Source organism: Moschus berezovskii, chromosome 9 (assembly GCF_049115385.1).
Source record: "Moschus berezovskii isolate FMDL1 chromosome 9, NW_MosBer_1.0, whole genome shotgun sequence".
In the NCBI taxonomy this organism is placed as follows: Eukaryota; Metazoa; Chordata; class Mammalia; order Artiodactyla; family Moschidae; genus Moschus; species Moschus berezovskii.
The window spans coordinates 98,806,171-98,823,513 of NC_142468.1; the positions used below are offsets into that span (position 1 = coordinate 98,806,171).

Here is a 17,343-nt window from a genome sequence, read left to right on the forward strand (position 1 = left end):
GACTCTTTGCGACCCCATGGACTGTAGCCCACCAGGCTCTTCTGTCCACAGAATTATCCTGGTAAGAATATTGGAGCAGGTTGCCATTTCCTCTTCCAGGGGATCCTACCTGTGTCTCATACATTGGCAGGCGGGTTCTTTACCACTTGAGCCACCAGGGAAGCCATGTCTCCTCTGGAGTACCACAGAACTCTTCTGTATGATTTTGTCAAAGGTGGCATCCCTTCAACTCTGGGAGCTGGAAAGAAGTAGGAGACACAGAAGAGCCCCTGACCCTGTACTATTTTAAATGAGATTCCTTAAGATCAATCATTTTCATTTTACATGCTAGGATTTTGGTGGTATATTGTACCTTTTAACACTAGAGAGGAAAATTTTTTTAAAAAATGCTAGATTACTGTCAGATCCACCTGGCTGCCAGGGCTGTTTCTGTTACATCACAGCTGTGCAATCTTGGACAAGTTACTTAACCTCCCTGAGCCTTTTGGTTCAGCTATAAAGAGGATCATCTATACATAGGAATAGTAAAACTGGCTGTGCTAACCTCAAAGATGTATTTCTCGAAATATGCCCTACACAGGAAAATATCTTATAAATTTTAAAGAGATCTACATATATATACAGTGATCATTTTTACTTAATTTTTTTGTTAGACTTTCTCATTTTTGACTGGCAAGTAACTGAGTTCTTGGCCTTATAATCAGGATATACCAGAAAGTTCTCATTTCAGCTTAGACGCCAAAAGCAGTCATATCTTCCAACAAGGTGGTACAGAATCATGAAATAACCAGAAAGCACTGCGAAGAGCTCAGAGGAAGAGTTAGAAAAACAACCGAGGGACATTTTCTGAACAGACAGCAGAGCAAGAGGCCCGGAACCCGGGCAGGGAGGAGAGGGTTAAATCCTTTCCTCTGCAGTACAAAAGAAAAGAGTGTGCGGAAAGATTAGGATTTTTGCTTTTACAATGGGAGCTGCAGAAGCGTAGGGAAGAAGCTGAAGAAAAAAAAGGGGGCGTCTCCCCTTTAAAGACTTGCAGAGATTGAGAGAGAGTCAGAGACTGAGAATCAGAGAGCGCGCGTGTCTGTCTGTCTGTCCCTGGGAAGCGAGAACATCTCTGCTTCACAGTGATTGGCATTGGGGGAGAGGCATCAGTTGGCTTCAGACCCAGGGGGGAGACCAGACCAGGTCACCCCGATTCAGACTAAGTGAGCGTTGTCCCTCCCCGTCCCACCTCTCTCTACCCGGGAATGTCTCGGCGAAAGCAGCGGAAACCCCAACAGTTAATCTCGGACTGCGAAGGTCCCAGCGCGTCTGAGAACGGTGGGTGCCGGGGAGGGGTGGGGGTGGGGGCCGAGTCCAAGCCTGTGTGGGTCAGGCCAGGGCAAGGGGAGGGCACCCAGGCCATGGGCGAAACCAGGGGGAGGACTTGGTCACTAGGGGGTTGAAAGAGTTGAGTTGCAGGGAGTAAGGAGATGATGACCTGCGCTGGAGAGAAGCCCCGCTTGGCTTTTCTCAGGGTTGATTCTGTTTGTTTTCCGTGTTGCTTTTCTTTGGATGAAATGGAGTTTTCAAACTGGCTCTGTCTCCCCACCCAAGAGTTTTCTCCCCAGGTCCCCCTTTGCTCACTGGTCTTTGTGCCCGTTGCTAAGTAACCTTCTCAGACCTGAAGACCCGTCTCTTAGGGGTGGGATTCCACCAACCCCCCCCCTCTTTTCTTTCTGGAGAGTTGGGTTGCAAGAGAATGAATTGGATGAACGGAAGGTTCCCCCGAGGGAGAGGAGAAAAAAGTTTCTTATTGTTGGGCTGAGCAGAGAACAGATCAGAGCTCCCAGAGGGACAGAGCTAATGTCGGTCAGATACAGCCTGGTTTGGAGTGTGTATCTGTGTCACCTGGGATAGAGGCTGGAAGAAAGGTCTGGATGAGGGGCTTAGGTGGGTACTTCAAGGAAAGCCAAGCTAAAAAAAACTGTATGCGTTAACATACATGCATGTTGATACATGCATATCATTTTATGAGGATATTACCATTTATGTAACAGATTTTCTTTATGAGGGGAGAAATTTTCATGCATTCTTATAACATTCCAGTAAGTCAGAGGCAGCCAACAGAGCAACTAAGGTACTGAGCAGTGACATTGCTCAAAGTCTCAGATACAGGCACAATCAGGAAAGAAACCTTGATTTCATGATAATCAGAGCTAGTAGTACACACTCCACCTAAATTAGCGTTTTCCAAGCTTGCTTGGTTGTGGGTAGATGTGGGCTAGAGTCTGGAGATCTGTATCTTTGCAAATATCCAGGTACTTCTTAGGACTGAGCAAGTTCTGGATAATCTGCTATGGCTATGTACTTCACACTGTGAAAATTTCAAAGTTCTGGCTCAGGGATAAGCTATTTATTTAGCAAACAGCTGATTCACCCAACAAGGTGGTACATGATTAAACACAAGGATTCTGCAAGCAGAATTTCAGGATTCAAATCCTGGCTCTACCTCTTGGTTAGCTGTGCAGCCTTTGTTGATTTACTTTGCTTTTCTATGTCTCAGTTTCCTCATCTGTAAAATGGGGATGAATACACTAGTACCTCATTAGGTTATTGAGTTAACACATGTTAGTACACTTAGAAAAAGAACTACCATAAATAAGTGCTTAATACATGTGGTATAACCCCTAGCATAAATAAATACTTAATATGTGAGTATTGTTATTATATGTGAGTACAATGGCGCTTCCTGCAAATACTGAAATAAGACCAAAGCTCTAGGAACTCTTGGTGAACTTCAGCATTTCTTTATGAGATATGTGTCATGGAAACCTCTAGGATAATGTATTTGTAGTGGCTAAAACTAAAACATGGATTAAATTTACCTTCTCACCTGCTGTAAAAAAAAAAACAAAAACGACGAGATCAAGTCAGTGCGCCACATGCTGCGGACATATTGGCTTTTGTGTAGAACACATCCCCTCCCAGTCAGCACTTTACTGGGATCCCACTGTGCCAGTATTAAGAGGTTCATGCTGGTGGCATCCTTCCCTCCTGGGACACATTAGCCCCCCCTTAATGCGGCTGCAGGCCGGATGTTTCCTCCTGCTGCTCTACAGGAGACTTCCCCCAGAGCCTCGGAGTTGCCTTACAGTCCTGCTCCCCTGCTGGTTGGATTGCGGAACAATACTGAATCCCCCCCCAAGAGGCGTCCTCCTCTCCTCCCCTCTCCACTCTCTCCCCACTTCCTCAGCTCACCCATTCCCTACACCACTGCTGAGGAAGAGTCTGGGAGGGAGCTATAAATTCTTTCACAACTGCCCTGAGAGGATTCTCCAGCCCCTTGAGCTGTAGCTCCCCCTGGTGGCTGTGAACGCCTCGGGGCACAGGAATGCTGCTGCAAAGCCATCCCCATAGAAACAGTACCTGCTTGAACTCAACGGCAGCAAAGAATTTCAGTTGAAATTTTGCCTTTGAGACATAAAAGTTAAAACCATAAATGTCAGGAGCAAGAAAGCAGTAGTTAACCTTAAGAAAGCCAATGGGTTTTCTGTTCAGAATTCTCCTGAGAGTGAAAGATCCTTGGGCTACTAGCATGACCTGCGATGTAATGAGGTCTCATATATAAGATGAGGTGGCTAATATTTGATCAAATCTAAAATTCCTTCATGCTCTTATAAGATATACAGATAGGGTTTCTATTCACTCACGTGATCTTCAGGCTCCTGAGTTTTCCTTCTACTCCAGGGACATTTTTTTTTGTTCTGCACGCCCCCAAATTAGGTAGGGAGGGCTCTTATTTGGGGGCTTTTACATGTGCCCTTTTACAGGTGTACCTGTGGAGCTCTGGGCATCATCATGACCATCAGCAGACATTTATTTAGTAGGCTAGGGTGCCACTAAGGCTTTCAGGAGTCTTTACCTTCCTTTAAGCAATGTTTACCATATGTGACAAGCAAATGCTGTGCCTTTGTTGCACGTTTTAAAAGCTTCATCTCTGCAGTGACCTAAGACATCACCAAGACACAGTCTGAAAAACCTGTTTTCCACTCCTCTTTTTGTTCAGCTTCCCTGACCAGAACACCAAAAACCTAACAGAATAGTTACTGCATGTCAAGTGATGAGAAGGAAATAGTCTATTTACTTAAACACTCTGGAGAGAAAAAATTCCTCTCTTCCCTACAGAGTCTAAAAGTCTGGAATAGAGAACATAAGGGATGTGAATAGGGAAAATGTAAACTAGTACATCTGGGAAATAAAGGAAACCATCAGAAACCCAGATATTTAGTGAGAAGGAGAAACCAGGACAACAGCCAAACAGATCTAGGGGGAGAAATGGCAGTTGGCAGATATTGAGAGCAGCAAAAGGGGAAAGAAGGCAAAAATAGAGTTGTGAGGGCCCTGTTCTCTTTACAGCATCCTCTCTTGGAGTATTGATCCCTGAGCCTTTAAACCCTAGGCACTCCTGGGTCAAAAAGAAAACATTTCTGAGTAGATAGAAAGTACTCAGGCAGGGTACAATAGAGCACTGCATAAGGAAGCAGAAAACCTGGTTTTCAGTCCAGCTTGGACTTGGAAGTTTTGTGACCTTGGACAAGTCCAGCCTTCTCCCAGGGCTTCAGCTTTTAGTCTTTACAGAATAATACTCATTGCTAATATTTGCAGAGCATTTACTATTTGTCAGGTACTATGCTATGCCCTTTATATATTTCCTTTTTTTTATTTCTCTGCTATTATTACCTCCATTAAAATGACTTTAATTTATGGTGAAATATACAAAATAAAATTTGTCATTTTTAAGCATACAATTCAGTGGCATTAAGTATATTCACAATTCTGTGCGACCATCACTACCATCCACCTCAGAGCTCTTTCATCTTGCAAAACCGAAACTGCATACCCATTAAATAATAACTCCCCATTTGCTTCACCCAACCCCACCAGCCCCAGGAGATCACCATCCGACTTTCCATCTCTGTGAATTTACCAATTCTAGGGATCTCACATAATGAAACCATACAGTATGTGTCCATTTGAGTGGCTTATTTCCATCTGGCCTATTTCCCTCAGCATAATGTTTTCAAGTCTCATGTATGTTGTAGCACTGTATAAGAATTTCATACCTTTTTGTTGCTATACCCCCATTTTTAAAAGAAATCCAAGCTTTAGGGAAATTAAGAAACTTTTCCCAAGGTCACAAAGATTAGAAAGTGCTGGCACTTTAACTGAGCTCTGATTCAGAGCTGACATTCTCAATCAGTGTGCTCAGTGAGAGGTCAGATCTCTAAAGTCACTTCCAGCTTCAAAACAGTATGAATTCCATGTTAAGTGCCGAGTCCTGTGATATCAGAAAAATGCCTGTTTTTAAAAAAACCTTCTTTGTGTGTGTTTGGTCTAAGACATTCTTATTCTGGAAACGTATACTTTTCTCACTTAGCCCTGGATGTACCTGTGCCTGTTTGTGCACTGTGTTGCACAAGTCAAGGGTACACTTACTAGGTGTGAGTGACAGAGGGGTATGTGGATGCATTTAGGAGAGAGAAGTGAGGAAAAGAAGATCATTTATTCTCCCTTAGAAATCCTCTAGAGCAACAGTTACAGAATCAACTCATAATTGGGGACACTATCAATTGGTGTTGGTCCAACATTAACAGTAAGCTTAGGCAGGGCTTACATAGTATGCTCATTTCTTTAATGGTTGGATGGTGCCTGAACTCTGTGTAGAACAAAGCCTTTCATTTTACAATTAGAAGTACGGCTTAAGATGCACATCTGATCCTGGGAGGGATTGGGGGCGGGAGGAGAAGGGGACGACAGAGAATGAGATGGCTGGATGGCATCACTGACTCGATGGACATGAGTTTGAGTGAACTCCAGGAGTTGGTGATGGACAGGGAGGCCTGGCGTGCTGTGATTCATGGGGTCGCAAAGAGTCGAACACGACTGAGCGACTGAACTGAACTGAACAGTCACTTAAACTCATAGTCGAGTGTGTATCATGTCAATTTCTGTTAGTGGAAGCAGGGAACAAGAGAGTCAGAATGTAGCTGTGGTCAGAGTAGAGACAGAACCCGAAAGGCAGATTTTATTTCGCATTGAGCAACTCGTTTTACTTATGTCCTAATTTTGGTAAAGCTGAGCACAGGTAAGATTTGTAACCTTCCCCGGTGGCTCAGCAGTAAAGAATTCACCGGCAATGCAGGAGAAACGAATTTGATAATCCCTGGGTCAGGAAGATCCCCTGGAGAAGGAAATGGCAACCCACTCCAGTATTCTTGCCTGTGAAATCTCATGAACAGAGCAGCCTGGCAGGCTACAGTCTATGGGGTCACAAAAGAGTCAGACATTACAGCACTTTCTACTTTTCCACTTTGAAGATTTGTGAGAAGCAGGGTGGGAGGTTTGATGGGAAAGGCACTCCTCTGATACACACTATGGATCTCCTCCTTGGCTGTACACTGGAATCACTTGAGGAGCATTACAAACATTGATGCCTAGACCCACCTTGGCCAGGCTTCCCAGGTGGCTCTAGTGGTAAAGATCCCGCCAGCCAATGTAGGAGACCTAAGAGATGCAGGTTTGATCCCTGGGTCCAGAAGATTCCCTGGAGGAGGAAATGGCTATGCTGTATTCTTGCTTGGAGAATCACATGGACAGAGGAGCCTGGCAGGCTGCAGTTCATATCTTCACAAAGCGTCAGACTTAGCATGCACGCACACATGGCCTGGCCACTGGGATTTTTAAAAGCTCTTCCAGTAATTCTAATGGGCAGCAAAGCTTGAGAACCTCTGTTCAAATCTACCTGCTACCCACCAATTTTTCTGTTTTCCGAGCCATCCTTTCCCAAGTTTGATGAGCCACCAGATTTAAAGAGTCACCTGATTTCATTTTTCCTTGTCATTTCAGCTCTTTATAAATTTAAACCACTGTATCCAGGTCTCAGTCCTGTGTCCATCCCAGACTTTGCATGTGACCCAGGATAGCTTGTTTCACCTTATCTGCTATCTAGGGACACCATTACCAGCTTTGTTTAGTCCTGTGTTTATGACTTCATTCGTGTCTGCCTAAGAATCCCGCCCCCCTTTTCAGGATAGGCAGTGAGTGCAAAGTGCTGAGAAATAGAGGGCTCCTCTTACAGGTGGCTGTGGATCCATCACCTTTCAACAGGGACTGAATTTACCTTTAAGAAGAGTGCAGATCAAATTACGCATCAGAAAGCAAGTTTCATTAAAGAGCAAGAAAGGGGACAGTGTTTCCCAGGAGAAGATGAAAAGAAAAGGATTTCTTTTCTTGTTGGAAGACTTGACAAAACAGCAACTTGATATCAAACGTTCAATGCTAATTAACAAATGCTCAGTAGAAAGTGTCCATCTGATTCCTTCTCTCTCACTGAGGCCACAGAGCAAATGGCAGGTAGGAACCACACAGGTCTCTTTCTCTAGCTTAGGGAAGCTACACAATATTGATGTGCTTGGGAAAGTACTGGACAGGAGTCAAAACTCTGAATGCTTGCTGCACTGAATTACTCTGTGAACTTGGAAAAGTCACTTAACCTCTCCAAGCTTCAACTTCCTTATCTGTAAAAATAAACAACATTGCAGTTAACCTGTGACTTACCATAATTGACACAGAATCCCCTCTCCCTCCCTGGTCAGGTCTGGAAGCCTGGAGCTCCTCTGTTTCAGAGCCAGTGTCAACAGTGTCAAGACCCTTGTGTTTATCTGAAGTTTCAGAACAATTCAGTACAATGTTTTCAATGAAAGTGGACATTATTAATATTATATTACACTAATATTAATATTCAACTATGTCTATATTATATACAACTCAGTGTGTACGTTCAGTCATGTGAGACTCTTTGCAACCCCATGGACTGTAGCCTGCCAGGCTCCTCTGTCCATGGAATTTTCCAGGCAAGAGTAATGGAGTGGGTTGCCTTTTCCTACTCCAGGGAATCATCCCAAACCAAGAATCAAACTCGTGTCTCTTGCCTCTCCTGCATTGGCAGATGGATTCTTTACCACTAGCGCCACCTGGAGAGCCTAATATTAATATTACATTACACTAACATTAATATTACAGTTCCCACCCCAAAAGACTTCCTACTCTTAACATATGCCAATGATATTAGCCTCAGAAATGAATAAGATTGCTAATTCCCTGGCAGTCCAGTGGTTAGGATGCCACACTTATGCTACCAAGGACCTGGGTTCAGGGAACTAAGATCCTGAGTAAGCCGTACAGCTTGGCCAAAAATAAAAGAAATTAATAGGCAACATGAAAACAGACCTAACTTGAATATATATGTATTTTAGCTTATTTTGGTTTTTTTGCCACCGAAATATAAATTCTTTAATTCATAATATTTGGGACTCCTCCCCAAATTTGAAGTCCTATATATACATATTATTTTATCCCCACCATATTTCTCTGATGAAGCCAACACAGCTACAATATTACCACTTTACAAAAAATGAAATGGCAGTGTAGCCATGGTGTGACCCCCCTCCACGCCTCGATTTACCAGCCAGGCAAGAACAGAACTGGGATTAGAACAAGGTGGATTTACTGATGCCCAGGCAAACCACAGAACTAAGGACTTGTTATGGCAAACCACAGAACTAAGGACTTGTTGTCACCTCCTATAAGTAAGATAAGCTCTTTTAAGGAAGTGGGAAAGCCATTAAGGCTCATTTCAAGATAGGAAGGGAATGCAGAGTACCTGGTCCAGGAGGCATCTTACCCCCTTAATCCTCTCTCTGAATAGGAGGCCACCTCTGTGCGGTGAGCAGGTGTTAAGTCATTTCTAGGCATTCAACCCAGCCTGGGGCTAAAAGGGGCTTTAGGCCCCGAGAGGCTGCCTGGTAGCTCCCTCCTACTGCATTTTCCCCATTGTTTCGGGAGGAGTTCCCTTCCCCCCAGGTTAGAGCTAGGTGGGCCTCTGCAGGCTAGCATCTCCCCAAAACCACACGTCCTTAATAGTGTCTGCGTTGCCAGAGAAGGACAACGGAGGAAGAGGAAAGAGGAATAGAGGAATAGAGAAGAGGAAACTAAATAGGAGATGGCTCCTTAAATAAGCATGAACTCTAAATGAGGTGTGGGCCGGGTGATCCGTGGAGTAACTTGCATTCAGCTATTATTCTGGGGGAGGAGGGGCGGGGAGTAAAGGGGCTTAGTGTTCCGCAGAGAAGAGTCCTGAATCGACTTCCTTGGAAATTCTACCTCGCAGCCTCCCACCCTGAGAAGCTTCTTTTGTGGAGGGGGTGTGGGGGTAGGGTGGGAATGGAGGTGAAGAAAACAGGACAAAACTTGGGGCATTTGAAGGGGCGGTGGGATAGATAAGGGGTGGATTTTCTGGGACACCCCCCGCCCTGCTCTGGCCCTCAGACCACCCTCTCTGGAGTCCACGTTTTCCAGGCTCAGCGGATCCTTTATCCGAAGGAAAATAAGAGAAGCCTATCGCTCTGCTCTATTGAGCAAGGCTGTGTTTCCTACTGTGCCCCCTTGAGCTTGCTGGGGAGGTGGGGGGGCCGGTCTGGGCAAAGACATCTGGAGATGGGGGGAGCTAGCAGAGGACTAGGATAGGTGGACCCCCACCAGGCCCCACAGCACCTGTCACTGAACCTTCCGGAAACCCTCCTGTGCTCTGGGCTCCCGCCCCCGCACACCCATCCCCCGCCCCCCTCTCTCCCCCAGCTCCCGCCTCCCTCCCCAGCAGCTCCTCCCCACAGACTCCCCTCCCCAGCAGCTCCTCCCCCATCTCCCCTCTCCCAGCTTTCTGGCTCCAGCTCCTCCCTCCTCCGCGTCTCCTCGCTCCCCTCCCCCCTCTCCGCTGCGCCCTGCCCCCGCCGCCGATCTCCATCTCTGCAGTCTGGGCCGCTGGGTGCAGAGGCTGCTGCAGCCCGGGCGGCCACTGCCGCCTCCCCCAATCCGGATACCCATTGTCTCCCACTCCACCCGGCCCTGCACCTCCCGCACAACCATGGCGCACGAAGCCGGGAGGAGCTCTCGTCTCGGGGGGCCCTGCGGGGAGCCGGCGGAGCTTGGAGGTGCGGTAGGGCCCGGCAGCGGTAGGGGTGGAGGGGGCGAGGGGAAGGACTTTCGGTGGACGAGATAAAACGCACGATTCTCTGCCCAGGACCCCGTCCTCCCAGCTAGTCCTTCCGCCCGCCGGTGATCCGGGGTGCGGGGGGGATGGAAGGGGGACAGTAGCTTATGCATGCCCGCTCCTCTCCTTCCTGGCCCCCGGTGCTGGCGTGTCGTGTCCAGGCGGGTCAGCCCTGAGCTCTAGCCTTCTGTACGGCCTGATGGTGAGCTCATCTCCCCACCCCCACTAGCGGTTACTGGGCTCGTTGTTAATTACAGCCTGTGTATACTCATCCCAACCGCACCACCCACGCTCTCTCCTTGTGTTCTCCCCTAGGTGATGTGAGCGAGGACGACCACCCCCAAGTCTGTGCCAAGTGCTGCGCACAATTCACTGACCCAGCTGAATTCCTCGCCCACCAGAATGCATGTTCTACTGATCCCCCTGTAATGGTGATAATTGGGGGCCAGGAGAACCCCAACAACTCTTCGGCCTCTTGCGAACCCCGGCCTGAGGGCCACAGCAGTCCGCAGGTCATGGAGGGCGAGCAAAGCAACCCCTCGGACTGCGCGTCCTCTGTACCCGCAGATCCCACCTGGGGCCCAGAGCGGAGGGGAGAGGAGTCTTCCGGGCACTTTCTCATTGCTGCCACAGGTACAGCAGCTGGGGGAGGTGGGGGCCTGATCTTGGCCAGCCCCAAGCTGGGAGCAACTCCATTACCGCCGGAGTCCACCCCTGCACCCCCCCCTCCTCCGCCTCCTCCCCTACAAGGGGTAGGCAGTGGCCACTTGAACATCCCTCTGATCTTGGAAGAACTCCGGGTGCTGCAGCAGCGCCAGATTCATCAGATGCAGATGACTGAGCAAATCTGCCGGCAGGTGCTGCTGCTTGGCTCCTTAGGCCAGACAGTGGGCACCCCTTCCAGTCCCTCCGAGCTACCTGGGACAGGGACTGCGTCCTCCACCAAGCCCCTGCTTCCCCTCTTCAGCCCCATCAAGCCTGTCCAAACTGGCAAGACACTGGCACCTTCCTCCACCTCCTCCTCAGGGGCAGAAGCACCCAAGCAGGCGTTCTTCCACCTTTACCACCCCTTGGGATCACAGCACCCTTTTTCTGCTGGTGCGGTCGGGCGAAGCCACAAACCCACCCCTGCCGCCTCCCCAGCCCTGTCGGGCAGCACAGATCAGCTGATCGCCTCGCCTCACCTGGCATTCCCAGGCACCACGGGACTCCTGGCAGCGCAGTGTCTTGGGGCAGCCCGGGGCCTCGAGGCTGCTGCTTCCCCGGGGCTCCTGAAGCCAAAGAATGGAGGTGGAGAGTTGGCTTATGGGGAAGTGATGGGCCCCTTGGAGAAGCCAGGTGGGAGGCACAAGTGCCGCTTCTGCGCCAAAGTATTTGGTAGTGACAGTGCCCTGCAGATCCACCTGCGTTCCCACACAGGTGAGAGACCCTATAAGTGTAATGTGTGTGGCAACCGCTTTACCACGCGAGGCAACCTCAAAGTGCATTTCCACCGGCATCGGGAGAAGTACCCACATGTGCAGATGAACCCTCACCCGGTGCCAGAGCATCTAGACTACGTTATCACCAGCAGCGGCCTGCCCTATGGTATGTCCGTGCCGCCAGAGAAGGCCGAGGAGGAGGCAGCTGTGCCGGGTGGAGGTGTGGAACGCAAGCCTCTGGTGGCCTCCACTGCCGCCCTAAGTGCCACAGAGAGCCTCACGCTGCTCTCCACCGGTGCAGGCACCACCACGGCCCCTGCGCTTCCTGCTTTCAATAAGTTTGTGCTCATGAAAGCGGTAGAGCCAAAGAATAAAGCGGATGAAAACACCCCGCCGGGGAGTGAGGGCTCAGCCATCGCCGGGGTGGCAGAAAGTGGCGCAGCAACCCGCATGCAGCTAAGTAAGCTGGTGACATCGCTACCCAGCTGGGCCCTGCTTACCAACCACTTGAAGTCCACTGGTAGCTTCCCCTTCCCTTATGTGCTGGAGCCCTTGGGGGCTTCACCCTCTGAAACCTCCAAGCTTCAGCAGCTGGTAGAAAAGATTGACCGTCAAGGAGCTGTGGCAGTGGCCTCTACTGCCTCGGGTGCCCCCACCACTTCTGCCCCTGCAGCTTCATCATCAGCCTCATCTGGACCCAACCAGTGTGTCATTTGTCTCCGGGTGCTGAGCTGTCCTCGGGCACTGCGCCTGCATTACGGCCAGCATGGAGGTGAGCGGCCCTTCAAATGCAAAGTGTGTGGCAGAGCTTTCTCTACCCGGGGCAATCTGCGTGCACATTTCGTGGGCCATAAGGCTAGTCCAGCTGCCCGGGCCCAGAACTCCTGCCCCATTTGCCAGAAGAAGTTCACCAACGCTGTTACTCTGCAGCAGCATGTTCGGATGCACCTGGGAGGCCAGATCCCCAATGGTGGCACTGCACTCCCGGAAGTGGGGGGAGCTGCCCAGGAGAATGGCTCCGAGCAATCGACAGTTTCCGGAGCGGGGGGCTTCCCCCAGCAGCCATCCCAGCAGCCATCCCCAGAGGAGGAGTTGTCTGAAGAAGAGGAAGAGGACGAAGAAGAGGAAGAAGATGTGACCGATGAAGATTCCCTGGCCGGAAGAGGCTCTGAAAGTGGAGGTGAGAAGGCCATATCCGTGCGAGGTGATTCAGAAGAGGCTTCCGGCACTGAGGAGGAGGTGGGGAATGTGGCGGCAGTGGCCACAGCTGGGAAGGAGATGGACACTAATGAGAAGACCATTCAACAGCCTTGTCTGCTGCCACCACCACCACCACCTGACAGCCTGGATCAGACGCAGCCAATGGAGCAGGGAGGCAGTGATGCTGCCGGAGGCACAGAAGAAGGGGGAAAACTGGAGAGGAGCTCCAGCCCGGGGTCAGCGCTGGCCCTTGAGGGGGAAGGCAGCAGCACCCCCTTGGTGGAGGAGCTGAGCCTGCAGGAAGTGATGAGAAAGGAGCCCGGGGAGAGCAGTGGCCGAAAGCCCTGTGAGGTGTGTGGCCAGACCTTTCCCACCCAGGCAGCTCTGGAGGAGCATCAGAAAACCCACCCCAAGGAGGGGCTGCTCTTCACTTGTGTTTTCTGCAGGCAGGGCTTTCTCGAGCGGGCTACCCTCAAGAAGCACATGCTGCTGGCCCACCACCAGGTACAGCCCTTTGCCCCCCATGGCCCTCAGAATATTGCTGCTCTTTCCTTGGTCCCAGGCTGCTCACCCTCTATCACTTCCCCAGGGCTCTCTCCCTTTCCCCGAAAAGATGATCCCACCATCCCATGAGCCAGTTTTTCTGTACCTGCTGCCCCTTGACCAAGGAGCAGGAACTGAGAGCTCTGTAGAAGGACCTCCCAGATCTATGAGCCTTTGTCTGTTTCTCTCAGTTCTTAGATGTCCCTAATGACTTTTCTCTAATCCCTGAGCTTCGAAATCGCTGTGCTCATGGCAATTGCCCCCTGAGAAACTTTTCTTCCCTCTTCATTCATTGTACCTGAGGAAGATAGATTGGCTACAGCTTTTACATTCCCAAGAGCCCTTTCCAGCTTCCCCGAGAATGACCCTTCTTCCCTCTCCTCTCGCTTGCCTTTGGTAGATGCACCTGAGCACTGACATAGGGAATTACAGCCCACCCCAAAGGGAGCAGCAGCTGTCCCTGGGGGTCCTGGGGCCACTTCTCTCTGGTGACCAGGTCAACCTGCATGACTGCTTGTCCCAGGGCATTCCTTCCCAGCTGGTGAGGATGGGCCCACTGTCTCTTTGGAACCAGGACACAACCTTCCTGTCAAGTGACCTGCCCACCAAGCCCCAGACTTCCAGTTCCATCTCCATCTCCACTACCACTTCAGGCCCTGCACCACCAGTGCTGTTTGGCCCAGGAACTGAGGCTGGGAAGTTGCCTCCAGCAGTGGGATCCAGAGAAGCCAAGGAGAAGAGAGCTCCCCTTTCCCTCTTTTGGCCTCCTGCATCCAAGACAGTGCCTGGGAAGCCCATCATAGAAGAGAAGTAGCAGATTGTACATTCCTTCTCCTTCTGCGTGCCAACAATGAAAATGCAACAATATCTGTCTCTCGTGGCCCAGCCCCAGGGGGTAGGGAGAAATGAAAGGCACAGGACACTCTTCCTGCTTTAACTAAGGCACTCATGTCTCAGTCACATTAAGGCAAAGGTGTTGGCTGGTTAATATGCCAAGATATTCTGAGCTTCTCATATCCTTCATCTTTGCCTCTCGCAGTTAGGAAACAAGTGGATTTCTTGCTGAGAGGTCTCCCATGGGATGGCTATTTGGGGGAAGGAGATGTGAAGTTCATATCTTTAGCAAGCATTGTTGATGAGGGTAGTTGAAGGACTAATGGAGGATTGAGTGTTGTAAAGCGTAAGGCTTGCTGCAAACTTGTATGATTAATAAAGGGGCGAGATGTAAAGGAGAAGACCTCAAATTCTTAATTGGATGGGTCGATGGGTCTCATGAATGTTCTTTTGGACTCATGGTGACTTTAGTGTGCCACAGAGCACCGTGGATCAGGGGGTTTCCTAGCACTAGTGTGCTTCTAGTTTTAGATAACTCCTCCTTTATTCCCTAGCCCCTTGTATTTTCCTTATCTTCCTCTCTCAAGGTCCACTTCCTCCCCATTTTGCCTGTCCATGGACCTGGGTTTGTGCCTTTGCCACTGTCTGGTTCATAGAGTCCCAGACTTTGGGAGAGGAGCCCCAGGTGCTGTCCTCCCTGCCTGTCTGTCTTGTAATGAGATGTAGTATTTACTCTTAACATAGGATCATCTGGAACAGGAGTTCTGAGGAGGAGGGAGTGGAGGTTCTGCTATTGACTGACGTGAGTGATGGCTCCTCCTCCAAAGGTATAGGCTCCAGAGTTTCCTAACATAGTAAAATGTGAAGAGCAGACAAGGGAGATACTAGTGTCTTTCCCTTTTCATTAAAGGTATTTTAACCAAATATTTGTGTGTTTCTCCTTATTTCATGACTCAATAGCCAGCTGGGGTGTGATATGGGCATTCCCTAACATTGAGATTCCCTTACCATCTATATCTCCTGCCAAAGCTAAACATATGATGGTGAAGTATTTAATTTGCTTAGCCTTGTCTTAAAACAACCTCCACTGAATGTAATTTCCTTGTTGAAATGGTGTTTGTGTTCTCAAAATGTAGAGGATTTGCTCACTGTTTACAGCCATTGTCCAGGTTTTCTCTTTGCCGAGATGCTTCCACCACCAGGCTTTTGTATTTTATTTTGTTTTTTGTTTTGTTTGGAGTTTGAATGCTATCAGTCTTTCCTGAAACCTAAGCCAGCCTAGCTGACATCAGTTAATCTGCAGAACGAAGGTGAATTCATCTTTATGATCCTTGGTCTAATATTATAAACAACTTTAAAAAATAATTCAACCCTAATAATTTCTACCAACAAGATAATATAAAGCAGAATTTTTAGCAGAGGAAGTACATTGGGGTAGGTGTGTCTGTGTGTGTGTGTGTGTGTGTATATATATATATATTTTTTTTTTTTTTCTTTTTTGTTTTGTCTCCACAATATGGTAAGGTTCAGACTCTTAGACCTTGCTTTCCTAAAGAAAACTCTCTGGAATTTTTTTTTTTATTTTTGCTTTTGTAAGATATCATTGAAACCATGTGCTAAAGGGATAGGACTGGTAAAATGATTTGCCTGAAGACATGTAGCCAATCAGTTGCATAAGTGGATTAAGAACCCAGGTCAGCAGAAACTCAGTTTCACTGCTACTACTTCCAGGGGTGGGGGCTTCCCTGGTGGCTCAGAGGTTAAAGCGTCTGCCTCCAACGCGGGAGACCCGGGTTCGATCCCTGGGTCGGGAAGATCCCCTGGAGTAGGAAACGGTAACCCACTCCAGTATTCTTGCCTGGAGAATCCCATGGACAGAGAAGCCTGGTAGGCTACAGTCCACGGGGTTGCAAAGAGTCAGACACGACTGAGCGACGGAACGGAACTTCCAGGGGTGGTACTTGCTTCCAGATCCATCACTGGACTCCTAAAGTGAGGCTGGCTGGAAGACTGAAGGGAAGAGATGAGTAAACCTGTTCCTGAACGGAGGTTTGATTACAATGGCCTCCTGGAGCCCTACCCATTCCTCTGGTGGTTTAGTCGGTAAAGCGTCTGTCTGCAATGCAGGAGACCCGGGTTCGATCCCTGGGTTGGGAAGATCACCTGGAGAAGGAAATGGCAGCCCACTCAAGTATTCTTGCCTGGAAAATCCCATGGACGGTGGAGCCTGGTAGGCTACTGTCCATGGGGTCGCAAAGAGTCGGACACGACTGAGCGACTTCACTTCACTTCACTTTTCAATGAATAGGACATGACAATCTTGTGAAGTAGGCTGGGGAAGAAACAGCTCCTGTCTCTTTAATTCCCTACCAAAGCTTTATGAATCTGTTTTTCCTTTCAGCCTATGGAAGGAGGTGGGTCACCAATCCTATTCCCTTTACCTCCCCACCCCCGCTGGACATAGATAATGCCATTTAACTAATTACACTAGACTTGCCCTCTCCTTAGATGCCAGTTCCCATTATGATAACAGCTGTCAGTGAGGCTCCTACTAATGGATACTTCCTTGGACAGGTCAGCCCTGAGCCTGACTCCCCACCCTCCTCCTTCAGAGCTCTGCTTTATTTTCCCTTCTATCTACTTTTCACTCTTTTCCTCCCCTGCTTTTTCTTCTTTCATTGACCCCTGACAGCTTTTGTTTCCTTTCTATCTTCTTATGCTTTTAGAGCCTCCTGGAAGCCCACTCCAATCCCCATCCTCAACCCCACCCTTTCTTACTCTCAATTACTTCTCATTTGACCATTTCTTTGGAAAGGGAATTAATTCTAACCTGCTGCAGTGAATATGTAAATAAATGTGGCCTGCAAAACACTTTACCTGAAATATGCATCATGGATTCAGTTCAAACTAGACGGGTAAACCGATGACTATTATAAGAAGCAAGAGACAGTTTCTTAGCTCATTCATTCAGTTCAGTTTTGAGGATTTGTTTCAGAGACCAAGTGCTGGGTAGGTACAAAGGTAAAGAAGACACACTTCTGCCTCGAAGGGAGCTCAGTCAGAGGAAAAATGTAAACATATTTTTATATGGTGGTAGTACACAGTGGCCTGTGGGATTCCAGAAAGGGAAATGACTAACTGATGATACAAACAGGCAAAGGGGAGGGGACATACAGTTCTCTTAACTTCAGCTTTCATAATAACCATGCTGAAATAAATTAACTGAATCCATACGATGACCTAAGGACAAATGGA

General features: G+C 48.7%; 1 protein-coding gene across 3 annotated transcripts; it reads left to right on the forward strand.

Moving 5' to 3' along the window:
• Window positions 1-1,103: 1,103 nt before the first annotated feature.
• Window positions 1,104-15,006, forward strand: SALL2 (spalt like transcription factor 2). 3 transcript variants are annotated; one of them, XM_055436983.2, is made up of 3 exons: window positions 1,104-1,320; window positions 10,406-13,215; window positions 13,655-15,006. In XM_055436983.2, the coding sequence occupies exons 1-3, from the start codon at window positions 1,248-1,250 to the stop codon at window positions 14,066-14,068; spliced, it is 3,297 nt and encodes a 1,098-aa protein (XP_055292958.2). In that variant the 5' UTR covers window positions 1,104-1,247; the 3' UTR covers window positions 14,069-15,006. The 3 variants fall into 3 exon arrangements, with proteins under 3 accessions (XP_055292958.2, XP_088696142.1, XP_055292959.2); XM_088840016.1 differs by lacking the exon at window positions 1,104-1,320 and adding an exon at window positions 9,763-10,031 and having other exon boundaries at window positions 10,406-13,214; window positions 13,822-15,006; XM_055436984.2 differs by lacking the exons at window positions 1,104-1,320; window positions 13,655-15,006 and adding an exon at window positions 9,763-10,031 and having other exon boundaries at window positions 10,406-13,652.
• Window positions 15,007-17,343: the final 2,337 nt, after the last annotated feature.

Coding starts and splice junctions, on each gene's coding strand:
- SALL2 (XM_055436983.2), top strand. CDS start 1,248: ATGTCTCGGCGAAAGCAGCGGAAACCCCAACAGTTAATCTCGGACTGC. Junction 1,321..10,405: donor TCCCAGCGCGTCTGAGAACG/GTGGGTGCCGGG, acceptor GTTCTCCCCTAG/GTGATGTGAGCGAGGACGAC. Junction 13,216..13,654: donor TGCTGCTGGCCCACCACCAG/GTACAGCCCTTT, acceptor TGCCTTTGGTAG/ATGCACCTGAGCACTGACAT.